This window comes from Arachis hypogaea, chromosome 6 (genome assembly GCF_003086295.3).
Source record: "Arachis hypogaea cultivar Tifrunner chromosome 6, arahy.Tifrunner.gnm2.J5K5, whole genome shotgun sequence".
Lineage (NCBI taxonomy): Eukaryota > Viridiplantae > Streptophyta > Magnoliopsida > Fabales > Fabaceae > Arachis > Arachis hypogaea.
Genome location: NC_092041.1, coordinates 71,343,332 through 71,356,688, shown reverse-complemented (window position 1 = coordinate 71,356,688; position 13,357 = coordinate 71,343,332). Strand labels below are relative to the sequence as shown.

The 13,357-nt window shown below is 37.1% G+C and overlaps 1 protein-coding gene across 1 annotated transcript; it reads right to left on the bottom strand.

The window, feature by feature from the left end:
- Positions 1-8,793: 8,793 nt before the first annotated feature.
- Positions 8,794-13,104, bottom strand: LOC112696688 (probable purple acid phosphatase 20). The gene is made up of 5 exons (XM_025749516.3): positions 12,775-13,104; positions 10,073-10,367; positions 9,407-9,984; positions 9,217-9,305; positions 8,794-9,055 (listed from the first exon to the last, which is right to left on the bottom strand). The coding sequence occupies exons 1-5, from the start codon at positions 12,928-12,930 to the stop codon at positions 8,875-8,877; spliced, it is 1,299 nt and encodes a 432-aa protein (XP_025605301.1). The 5' UTR covers positions 12,931-13,104; the 3' UTR covers positions 8,794-8,874.
- Between the last annotated feature and the right edge of the window lie 253 nt (positions 13,105-13,357).

The window sequence follows — 13,357 nt, the reverse complement described above, 5'->3', positions numbered from 1 at the left end:
CTCATTCATTTCCTCTCTCCTCTTTCTCCTGGCCGAACCTCCATCACCGCAACCACTCATCCTTCCGGCCACCGTCCACGGCGGCGCAAGTGCTGCCTCTGTTGCTCCTGGCACTGCCTTTCCCCCCAGTTTCCTTTCCATTCTTAGTTCTTCACTGCTCCCAGGTTCCTGCTCCGTTTCTGTATTTTTCTGTTTTTCTTTTTATTGTTCATGTATGTTAGTTAGTCTATTGTATGTTAGTTAGTTGAATTCGAATTTTGTATGCTAGGTTAGATAGAAATAATTGCGGTTAGGTAGCTAGGGCTGGATAGAGGATTCTAGGCCTGATAAGTGCTCCGTTCATGCTTATTTGTTGTCTGCTATTTGGATGTTACATGCTGATTTTTGGACTGATTTTTATGCAATTCATGTTGCCTGCATGCTACATCACTGTCACTTTGCCTAATTGATGTTGTTTTCTATGCTTATTGTGACACTCTGCTATCCGGGAACGTCCAACTTTAAGCCGGAATGCTGCCCGATTTTCAAGAAAATTGGTTTCATTTTGATCTTTATTTCAAACTTGGGCAACTTTCTTTTCCTTTTGACTTCCCGGATTTGCACAACCATTGTGAACATGCACCACAATCTTTTCTTCTCAATTGTGCAAAAATGTCATCATCTTCCTAACCTACTTTTCTAAACTCACTAACTTCTTTAACTAATTACCTTCCACTCCTCTTTAACATTCTTTAACCATTCTTTTACATTTTGATGACATTATTGCCTTTTGAATTAAGAATTGTTGCCCTAATGAGGATTATATCTTTTGGTTCATTTGTTCACTTATGGCTTACTTGATTCACTTTTGCATATTCATTGCAACATCATGTTTGTTTTTGTCATTTGTCTCCTGAACATGCCTTCTTTGCTACATGCTAAATGTCTTATATATCCTATCATATTTTTCAGGATGTCGGACAAAGGCAAAGCCATAGCCACTGCCTCCAAGAAGAGAAAACACTCTACCCTCTCTATTCCTTCCATCTATAAGAATTATGCCAAGAATCCGCTAAATGATGTGGATAAGGAAAATCAGCAGTTACCTTCTACCAATCCGGACAAGTTCCCTAATCTCTACTGTGAGCTCCGGTTTTCTAAATATCAGACTACAAAGCTAAACATTGAGAAGAAGCTGCTTCTCCCTACTGATGTGAGACGGTCCATTGAAGGTCGGATCCTTGAGTTGGGTATCAACTTTGTTGACCGGGATTTGGGGGATATCAATGTATCTTGGGTGAAGGAATTTTACTGCAACTTCTTCCGTCCGACATTGGATTCGGTTCAGGTGAGGGGTAGGGAGATTATGATCACTGAGACCGCTATTGAGGAGGCGCTACAGTGCCGGCATGTCCCGGATGCGCTGTGTGCCCATCAGCAGGCTGAGTTAGCCATACACAGCATGACCTTCGATTATGAGGCACTCAGGACTGTTATTGGGTTACCAGAGGCCACATGGGTTATGGATGCCAACAACACCAAGCCGAAAGGGATATTGTTTACTCATTTGACTAGGGAGGCCAAGACCTGGCAGATGATATTTGCTTGCTATGTCCTTCCCACCACCCACTTCTCTGAGATTCCTATGGAGATGCTTCTACTGATTGGGTGTGTTATGGAGGGGAAGGAGGTCTCTTTCCCTAGACTCATCTGGCAGTGTATGTGGCGGGCGCATATTCGTGGCCTACTTCCATTTTCTACATTGGTCACGAGTATGGCGGCCCTAGCTGAGGTTCCATGGTTGGATGATGATGTGCGACCACCGCCCCCTGATGATAATGACAGGGAGGTTACTATTCCCTGGGGTGGTTGGGTGCACGAGAGACCACTTGCTAGACGCCGCTCTCGGGCCAGAGCTGTCGTGGGGACACCTTCACCATCAGCCCCTACAGCTGCCCCATCATCCTCTACAGCCGCAGCTCCTTCATCATCCACTGATCCACCAGCAGCACCTGAGCCTACTTATCTCCTAGTCCAGCGTCTTTTCCGGTTCTTAGAGCGTGAGAAACGCCATATCAGACGCCGTTTGGATCGGATTGACCAGATGTTTGTGGCCCAGGGCCTTGAGCTGCCCCCGCTTCCCGACTCTCCGGCCTCCGATGTGCAGGATCATCAGGAGGAGGCTGCGGAGCCGCCGGTTCAGCAGGATGCCCCTGACACTACAGTGCCACCAGAGACTCAGGAGGAGCCGATCCCACAGCCAGAGCCTGAGCCTATCGTTGTACCTCCCACTGATCCTCCGGTTTAGCATCGAGGACGATGCTTGGTTTTAAGTGTGGGGAGGGCACCGGTAGCATTATTTGGGAACCGGTGAACTTTTCAGCCTAGTTATCCTACTTTGCACATTCTTGTATACATTTTGATGCATTTCTAGTCTGCTTTAGACACTTTTATTGCTTAGCTTGGATTTTAGATATTTTGATGCTTTTGGATACTTTTAGATGTTTTGGATGATAGATTTCATACTTTTAGTTGGATTCCTCTTTATACATTTTGTTTATCTTTGTCTTTTAGTTTGTGGTTGTGATTAGAAATCATATTTTGGATTGCAAATATTTAGTCACCCTTTTGCATAATATATTGGTTTTAAGTGAAAAAAAAGAAAAAGGGTGAACTAAAGAATTTTTGAATTTTTCAATCACAACAATGCCTAGTCAAACATTGAAATTTTCCAAGGAATTTAAATATAGGGCATTAATCCAATTGATTGAAAGAAAATTTTTGGTGAAACTTGCTTGAATTTCATACTTTGTGAAGCATGTATTGAACTAAGAACACAAGCTTGTGAGACTTGAGCCTATTGATGTGGTTACATTTTATAGCCACTTATTTTCCATTCTTGTGTGAAATTGCTCTCTTTCTATGAATGTAATCCTTGATTTGCTTGATTCTATATGTCCATCTATTTCTTGTATTTATGCGTTTACATGATTGAGGCCATTATTTCATTAGCCACTTACCCAAATAGCCAACCTTTTATTCTCCATTGTTAGCCAATTTTGAGCCTATGCTTAACCAACTTATTCTCAATTTAGCTCATTACAAGCCTAAGGCGGAAAACCAATAAAAGTCCTTGTTTGGATCTTTGATTAGCCTAGGCTAGTGAGAGTGTTTATTATTCAAGTTGGTGAGGCTTGGGAACATTGGATGGGATAAAAGGGGTAGTATACCTTCATGTTTAGGAATTGGGTACATACTCATGTATTGATCAAATGAATAGACCTTATGCATTGATGTTCTTGTATATAGTTTGACAAAAGAAAAAGAAAAAAAAAAGAATAGAAAAAAGAAAGACAAAAGAAAGAAAATAATAAAAAGGGGACAAATTGCCCCAAAGTGAAGTCAATAAAAAGGAATCAATGCACAGGTGTCATGAATCAAATAAGGATGCATGAATATGTAAGAAAAAGTGAAGAATGGGTAGTTGGAATAGTTTGAACTTATATAGGTCATTGTATAGTTAGGTGGGGAAGTTTATGCTAATCAAAGATTCAAATCTTAGTACACTTAACCATAAATGATCCTACCTTGACCCTAACCCCATTACAACCTAAATGAAAGACCTCATGATGAATGTATGCATGCATTGAATAAATGTTGATTGTTAGAAGAAAATCAAATTTTGGAAAGCTTGATTAGAAGAGAATTGAGTGAATTGACCCTTAAACACTTGAGTGAATAGAGCGGATACACATATCCGGTGAGGGTTCAAAAGTTCAACTACATGTGTTCACCCGTATTATCTATATTCTTGCAAGTTTAAATTCTTTTTGATAATTCAATACAATTGTGGTTTGGAATTAATTCCTATTGACTAGCCCTTGTGCTCACACATGCTCTCTTGGCAATTTGAGGTGTTTGAATTAAGCATTTGCATTTACTTTAGGTAGTTGCATTTAGATAGGACTCATATAGTTTAGTTGCATTCAATAAATGTCATAACCCTTAGTTCCTTCTTAATTTAGCATGAGGACATGCTAAGGTTTAAGTGTGGGGAGGTTGACAAACCCCAATTTGACGGTTTGTTTTGTATTGAATTTAGAGCATCTTGATAGCCTTTTGTCACATTTAGCCTAGAATTAGCATGGTTTTGTTATCTCTCCCATATTTGTGCTTGAGTGTAAAAACATGCTTTTCAAGCCTTATTTTGATGAATTCTAATTTCTCTTTGATTCCATAAGATGCCTTGATGTGTTTGCTAGTAATCTCAGGTTGAAATAGGCTAGGCATGGATCAAGGGAAGCAAGGAAGGAAGCATACAAGTGGAGAGAAGCACAAAAAAGCCAAAGAATTGATCCAGGCCGTGCACGCGTACGCGCACAAGGCGCTCGCGCGCACATTGCGAAATAGGCCAAGGACGCGCACGCGTACCGTGCGCGCACGCGCCGATGATGGCACATGACTTCATTTATGTAACACGTGCCTGGCGATTTTGGAGGGTTTTCAGCAACCAACTTTGGCGCCAAAATGCATATAAAAGCCAAGGATTGAAGGGGATGAAGATACCTTTGATATACATTGACACACACTCACTAGGATTAGTTTTAGTTTTAGTTTCTAGAGAGAGAAACTCTCACTTCTCTCTAGAATTAGAATTAGGATTAGGTTTAGGTTAATCTCTCTTCTTAGATCTAGGTTTGATTCCTACTTTGATTCAATTTTCCTTTATCAATTCTCAATCTTCCTCTCTTCCTCTTTCTAGTTATGTGTTTTAATAATTGTAATTCTTCATTTTGTTTTGGATAGATTGTTGTTCCTTTATTTCCTTTCAATAATGCAATTTGAGGTAATTCATGATAATTGTGATTTCCTTGATTGTTGTTGTTAATTCTTTGCAATAATTGTTGTTAGATTCTATTCTTGTTGTCAATTTACTATGCTTTTCTTTTATGCCTTCCAAGTGTTTGATGAAATGCTTGGTTGGATTTTAGTGTAGATTTTGTTCCTCTTGGTTTTGGTTGAGTAATTAGTGACTCTTGAGTTATCTAATCCTTTTGTTGATTGATAATTAGAGGTTGCTAATTGATTTGAATACCTCTAAAGCTAGTCTTTCCTTTAGGAGTTGATTAGAGCTTGAGGAATAAAATTGATTCATCCACTTGACTTCCCTCCATGGTTAGAGGTTGACTAAGTGGGAGCAATGAACAATTCTCATCACAATTGAGAAAGATAACTAGGATAGGACTTCTAATTTTCATACCTTGCTAAGAGCCTTTTATAGTTGTTAGTTTATTTTCATTGCCATTTATCCTTCATGCTTCTTATCAAAACCCCAAAATAACTCAAACCAATAACAAGACACTTCATTGTAATTCCTAGGGAGAACGACCCGAGGTCCAATACTTCGGTTTATAAATTTAGGGGTTTGTACTAGTGACAAACAACTTTTTGTACGAAAGGATTATTGTTTGGTTTAGAAACTATACTTTACAACGAGATTTTATTAGTGAAATTCTAAACCGTCAAAAATCCAATCGTCAAAATGGCGCCGTTGCCGAGGATTGCAATGGTGTTGTGTTATTGGTTATTGTACATATGTAAATAGTGTAAATATCTTGCTTTTTGCTTCATTTGCTAGTGTAGAATTTTATCTTCTCTTTCCATTATGAATTCTCACTTTGGCTATGAGTTTGGTTCCAATTGTGTTGTAGGTAATGAAAGCTTCAATGAGGATATGTATCAAGGATGGAACAATCAAAGGTGGGAGGAGCCATATGCATATGATCAATCTTCATGGCAACAACCTCCACCAATGCACTATGAAGAAGAGCCATCCTATGATGCATACCAATCCAATGGCTATGGTGAATCACCTTGTGACTTGCAAGAACCACCACCATATGCCTATGAATCTCATCCTCAACATGAACCTCGACCATACTCACAAGCCTCTCCATACCAAGCACCTTCCTATGATCCATATCCATCATATGACCAATCATCCATACCATATTTTTATAACCATTTTGAGCAAGAACCTATAGAATCACCACAACCTTATCATTATTGTAACCAAGAACCACCTCAATACACACAATCTCCACAACCTTACCAAGAAGAACCACCTTCCTATTATGAACTCTCTCCCCAAAATGATGAACCTTCCTACCCACCACAAGCACCAATAAACAATTCTCTCACTTTGTTACTTCAAGGACAAGAAGCCATGAAGCGGGATACACTTGAGTTTGTGACCAACTTGACCAAGGTAGTGTCCACCTTAGCCTACCGATGTTTGAATGCTCAAAGTACTCCCATGATCCCATGCGAAAAGTCAAAAGAAGAACGAAGCATGAAGGAGAAATTGGAAAATCCAGTGGAAAAGGAGGAGTCGAATTTTGTGTTAGAACAATTGGAGGAGCCTATGATCATTGAAGAAAGGGAAGAAGTGGTTGAAGATCTAGGAGATGTTGAAAGTCCATGGGAATGTAGCATCATGGAGCACTCTCCCAAGAAGCTTGATATTGATGTTGAAGAGGGTGCGCAACCTCCAAGGCATACCATCATTGAAGACTTGGAAGAAGCTTATCAAGAGATGGATTCAATCATGGACGAATTTCTATCTACAATCGAATCCTCTCCCATTGAACATGAAGTTGAAGCTATAGAAGAGTGTGTACAACCTCCCGCGGAAAACGAAAATGACATGGTGTATATTGAAATTGAAGAATATGAAGAGGTTGATCAAGAGATGAATTCATTCATCGATGAATTCCTATCCAAAGTTGAATCACCTCCCATTAAACAAAATGTCAACACCAAGCCATGTGAAGAGGTGGAAACAAGCAACGAAGAGCACAAAAAGGTAGATCTTGCATTGTCTAAGTGTGGGGAAGCCTTCCTTCCCAAGTCACCATCCAACACAACATTTAAGTGGGTAAAATCTCTATCTCTAGGCTTTAATTTCTCACTTGAATATGGTTTGATTGAAAATGATGGTCAACTTCGAACTCTTTGTGGAATCAAAAGTAAGAATGAGTTGTGTAGTGGTTGGAAAGTAGGTGTTAAGCTCATTAAAGTCAAGGCCTCAAGGTATAGGGATGATGTTGGGACAAGGATCACCTTGTGTGGATCTAGAAGGAAGCATTGGTGGAGTAAAGAGAATTCTGTGTGTCCACCACATTCATGTCAACTACCCGTCCGACAAAATCATGGAACTCAACTAACGGATGGATGCGAAAATAAGATATGGGATCCCGGTTCGCCATGTGAAGACCAAATATGGGGACTCGTATTTTGGGTAGAATTCTGCCCAAGCTCAATAAAAATGGTTGGAAATTCTGTCAACCAATTGAGGAGCATGGATCCTTGGAGATTCAAGGATGAGTACAAACACAAGCCACCATGACAACAAGCTTCTCAAAATGTCCAACTTAAGGACTGAAACTAAAAGTGCTAGGTGGGAGACACCCCACCATGGTAAACTCTTTCCAATCTTTTACATTTACTTAATAAGTGATTTGAGTTGCCATTGTAGGTAGATGTTTCATACAAATTTGTTTGTACAACTTCATTGTTAGTTTAGTCACATGCATGTTGTGTTTAGTAGTAGATGAATAATGTCAAAAAAAAATTGTATTTTTGTGAATTGTATGATAGTTGAGTGAATAAGAGTTGTGAACACTAAAGGGAGCATCCAGCAATTTGTTTTCTGATAAAAGCAAGAAAGACAAAAAAATATAAATAGAAAAGAAAAAAAAAGAGAGAGAAGAGAAAAAAATGGGGGGTGGGCGCGAGCGCGCCATGTACGCGCACGCGTCCCTGTATGGATGCACCACGAGCCACAATCCAGAGAGTTGGGCCTCCCTTGGGCAAACATTATGCCTTGAGCCCAACTCGACCCACGCGGACGCGCACAACGTGCGTCCGCGCCGATTCGCTGCTGCAGGTTTTTGAGTCAAAATCCAGAGAGTTGAGCCGGCTCTAGACCAACTTTAGGCCCCTGGCCCAACTCGGTCTGCACGAGCGCGCACATCGCGCCAACGCGCCGTTTCAAAAGTTAGTAATGCACGCGGACGCGCACTTGCCGCGCTCGCGTCCATGCGTGCTGCCACCACTCTAGGCCACGGACCCGAGAGTTGGGCGTGCCTCAAGCCCATTCTAAGCCTCCGGCCCAATCTCATGTACGCGTGCGCACCGTATACGCATACGCGCCCAAAAATTCAGGTTCTATTACTTCTAACCCGACTCGATGTAGAGAGTATATTAAGGACTCCTCTATTAGTTCAATTATTATCACGAAAGTGATAATCCACTCTACATACTACATGGCATAATTTTTTTTGTTGGTAGTGAAAAAATAATTGTCCATTACCAGCATAAAAGGTTTACTAGTCATTATGACTAAATCATTGGTCTATCTTATAAATATCCTAATATTTTAAATATTTTTCGCCCAACTTTATTCGTTATGTTTAAAGTTTTTACTAACTTAGATATCATTAAAATTCTTTACAAGTATTCCTACCACCGTTCAAAGAGTGGACTGGAGCACTTTGAGAAACATTTAGATCGCAATATTAAGGAGCATTTTCACCTTTTTTATTTCAGGAAATATTCCAGAATAATTCTCAGCTACTCATTGTAATTTTTGTCCTTGTTTAGACTTTAAATTATGAGCCTTGTAAGTATATTAAAGGAAATAACGTTACAATATTTTTTTAACCTTTTAAATTTACTCAATTCAAATTAGATAAATTTGAAAGGTTAAAAAATTAGTGACAGATAATTCTAAATTTTGGTCATGGCATCAGCTGACGAATATATCAACAGTATATTTTTTAATAATTGAGAAAAGGATATATTAGCTAGGAATACTATTTTTCCTAACTAGGATCATTTACAAGCAGGGTTAGAAGTGAGGGTTGTTAACCAAGCAGAGTCACTAGCAGTAGCTTCGTCATTATCATTCCTATGCCAACTCCAGAGTGCATGTGATGCATTAAATACCTCCAATATTCCATGCCCAAAGCTAGCCTCCGTGAATATCGATATGTCTGGCTTCGGATCTATGTAGCTGTCAACATAAAAATCAGAGACAATTTATTATAATAAATACCCAAAGTCATGATCAATTATTATTGTGCTTGCTGGCTTAAATTTAGAAGTGAATCTTCAGTTTCAAAAAATCCATATTGTTAATAGGCGGAAAAGAAAAGAAGTCAAAATTGTCTTTACTTGGTAGCAAGGCCTTCACGGTTTCCACCATCACCAATTGTTATATGCACTGGACCACAGTTGTCAGCTTTGTCTTTATAAACTCTCGTCTGAAAATATAAAACAAAAAAGTCATTTTATTTTAAATTCTAGACGTTAAATCATAATAAAGCCTTGAGTAGCAAGAATATAATAAGATTAAAAGACTCACAAAGCGCTCATAAGCATGAACATGTCCAGCAAAAACAAAATCAACACGAGCTTGGTAGAGCAAACCTTCGAGAGCCGCTTTCATGTTGACGGATTCCTTCTCACCCTGATGAGCTTGGTTGGAGTTATACCACGGCGCGTGGATCAACACCACCACCCAAGGAGTCTTGGACCTATCGACCTTCTTCAAGTCCCCCTGAAGCCATTGGTACTGCGAGGACCCAGCCTCAAAATCAGTATAGGAACCCAACATGATGACGTGGACACCACCGGCCACGTCGAAGGAGTAGTAGAGGTTGGAGTCAGAAGCGCTCTCCTCGTAGGGCATTCGCCACCTGGCATTGAAGGCTGTGAAGGGCTCGCTATGGATGATGGGAATCTTCTCAATCTCATGGTTCCCTTGCGTCACCATCCATGGACGCTGGCTCGCTAAGGGCTCAACCAGCCGACCGTACGAGTCCCATAGCTCTTGTACCATATCTGCGTAGGCTAGGTCACCTGCTAGTAGTAGCATATCGTAATTTGACTTTTCTATATGCTCTAGCGTTGACTTTGTCCATTCTGTTTGTCCAAGATCACCTAAACAGATAACCATGTATCGTATCTTTATTTAGTAGTAGTAAAAAGAGAAGAGTATTTACTTTGAGAACACCTTAAAATGACTTACCAGTAACTGCAAACTTGATGGGCAATTGAGAGGGTGGAGTCTTGAGCTGGTAGGTTCGGCTTGAAGGTGGATCACCCAAACGGTAGTAGTAGACAGTGTTGGGCTTCAGTGGCCCAATTACCACGTCATGAATTTCTCCAGATTCATACAAGGTATAATGATATGAGGAGGTAGAACCAGTTTCAGAAAATGCGATTGAAGAAGGAGATGGGCCGTATTCAACTTTAGCCGGGCCTGAGTTGCCTGTGATCCATGATATTCTCATCTTATCTTGGCCCACTTGAGATATATGTACCTTTACGCCCACCAAACTTACTCATTAGGAAACAACAATAAACATTGGAAATTGTATGCACAATAATAATAAAAGGAACATTAGCTACAAGGCTATATATAAAATATATTTTATATAAGTTACGTATTTTTTTAAGAGAGTAATTTTTTAACTAATATCAGTTATTTTTTTAAAAAATAACTACTATTTTTATACAGTGACATCTAATTATATATTACTATCTCACTTTAAAAAATAAACTATTATTTTTATATATGAAATTTTAATGTTAACAAATATACTCATGAATAAACAAAATTAACCTTTTATTTTTGAAAGACGAAAAAGTTTAGAGTATTTGACAAATTCAAATGAATAAAATTAACTCTCAGATACTTTTATCACATAAAAACCATCTTTTACACAATTAATTTTACCCATTCGTAGTTAATATTATCAGTGTTTTAAAGTTTCATTGTTAACAAGAATAGTTTACTCTTAAAATATATTTATCTTTTTTACCTACTATTCAAATGATCTTTTAACAAATAAATATATAATTAGATAACCATGCTCAATTTTTCTTTATAGAAATGTCTTAAAATTAAATTTTAATAACATAAATCTTTAAACAGCAATAGGAAACGAACCAAAAACTTGAGGAGAGCTCCAGCGAAAAACAAATAAAAATACAAAGAATAATTCTATAATAGAGAGATTTCTATGTGAAGAAGACGAAAAATAGTGTATAAATTTATTTTAAAAATTAATAAACATAAAAGAACAGATTCTCATAAAAAAATATCTATCTATGAAAGTAACTCCTCACCTCTTCGTTATTTTCTCTCTCCGTGTTGCATGCACCAAATACAAAAATGGTATTGAAATCCGTAAACTAAAACTGCGGTTATGTGATACACTCCGTATACAACAATGGTTTGTGTTGATAAATTGTCCTCACAGAACAAAAATCAATTGAGGAAATGATATTCTAAGAAATGTTTAATGACACCTTTTTTTTAAATATTTTCACTAGAAAATAAAAATAAGCTATATTTTGACTTATTTTTAATAAATATGCTTCGAGATAATATATATTATTTTTGTTTTTTCAAATAATAATATAAAATATATATTTTATTAGGTGAAAATTCAAGTGCAGTTGACTTCATGCCGTTAGATAATTTGACTTATTTGATTAAATTTTCATCTAACGGCTACTTCACGTGAAATAAACTACAGCTGAATTTTTACCATTTTATTAATATAATAAAAAATATTTTAATTGCTACAAAATTATATAATTTTTTCTTTCATAATTAATGATAAATGTTAAAAAATGAAATTAATATTACGTTAATAAAATATATTTTTTATAATAATAATAATAATAATAATAATAATAATAATAATAATATTATTATTATTATTATTATTATTATTATTATTATTATTATTTGAAGTAACCAAAAAATTATATCGTTTATATGTATGCATATATGTAATTTCAAGTAAACGTAACTTATTTTAATAAAAAAGAGTTAAAAATTTTTAATTAAAAAAGAAAATTATACGTTATATATTTAATTAAAAACAAAAAGGCGTCCTAAAAAAATTGATTCTATCTTTAGTATCCATAAAAATACCATTAGGACATTTGTAATTATTATATAAGATAGATGCGTCAAGCCAATAAACTATAGCAGTAACATCCATTATATTTTAGGATTTCTTTCCCATTTCTATTATATATGATATGATATCTACTCTTGAAAACGGTATAAATTAAGCAGATAATGACAATGATTTTTATTAGGGAAAGTTTAGGGGCCAGCAATTCTATTGAATTTTGGCCAGCATGTAACCAGCAGAGAAATGTGAGCCATTAGATGAAATTTCATACCAATCTCACACCATCAAATCATCATTGATGGTTAATTGATGGCTAGCAATCACAAAAGTTGCTGTCCCCCTAACATTGCTCTTTTTATTATTTTCATAATGTGACAGCGTACACATTATTCGGTATTTGGGTGCAACAATCCATCACACACAAGTCACAATTCACCACTCCCCACGACTTCCCCAACCAAATTGATAACCGCATCATCATCATCATTTGATTGTCTTCTTCACCTAACTGTACTTACATACACACCGTTAATCGGCAAATTTTATCAAACTACGATCTACACCGACAGAATAGTAGCAGTTAATGAAGATGATGATGCTGCCATCCATCCATACATATATTTATCGCGACAGATCCAAAAAATAAAATTTTTATTTCATTAAATTCATGACCAAAATGCAAGCAATAACAATATTCAAAGTTACACACTTGTATGTATGTATGTTTGCACATACACAAAATTAATTTAATTTATTAATTAAAACTTGAGTAGTGAGATAGATTAGAGTTTATTACCTGTTCTGGTGAGTTGGAATCATCATCGTCATGAGGAACAAAGATGGTTTTACGAACAGGAGGCCGAGTGTAAGAACAAACGACGCCGTTTAATTCAAATACTCCGATGAATAACACCACCAACTGCAAGAGACGCATTTGCATCACCATCCCCATCTTACTGAAATTATTGATGTGTAATTGCAACAGATCAGATAGATATATATAAACTACTGTTGATATGAGAAGTGGTGGGTGTAATTGTTATTTATTAAGGAAGAACAAAACTAAGGACGGTGTCACGTACAAAGCGCAAAAACAAATTATATATATGATGGTGATGATGATGATGGCTAAAATATTTTGCCCTGTCCAATATATATAGCTGTACAATGAAAAATATTATATTTGTTTTCAGAATTTAGTGTAATTAATGTTTGGTATGTCTGTTTTCATACGAGGAAACTATTCAATTATGTGTCAACCCTTCAACGTGGATGTGTCTTTTGGCTCACACCGGTTCATGAAGAGCAATGCTAGGGGACCAGTAATTTTTGTGATTGTTAGCCATTAACTAGACATTAATGGTGATTTAATGGTATGA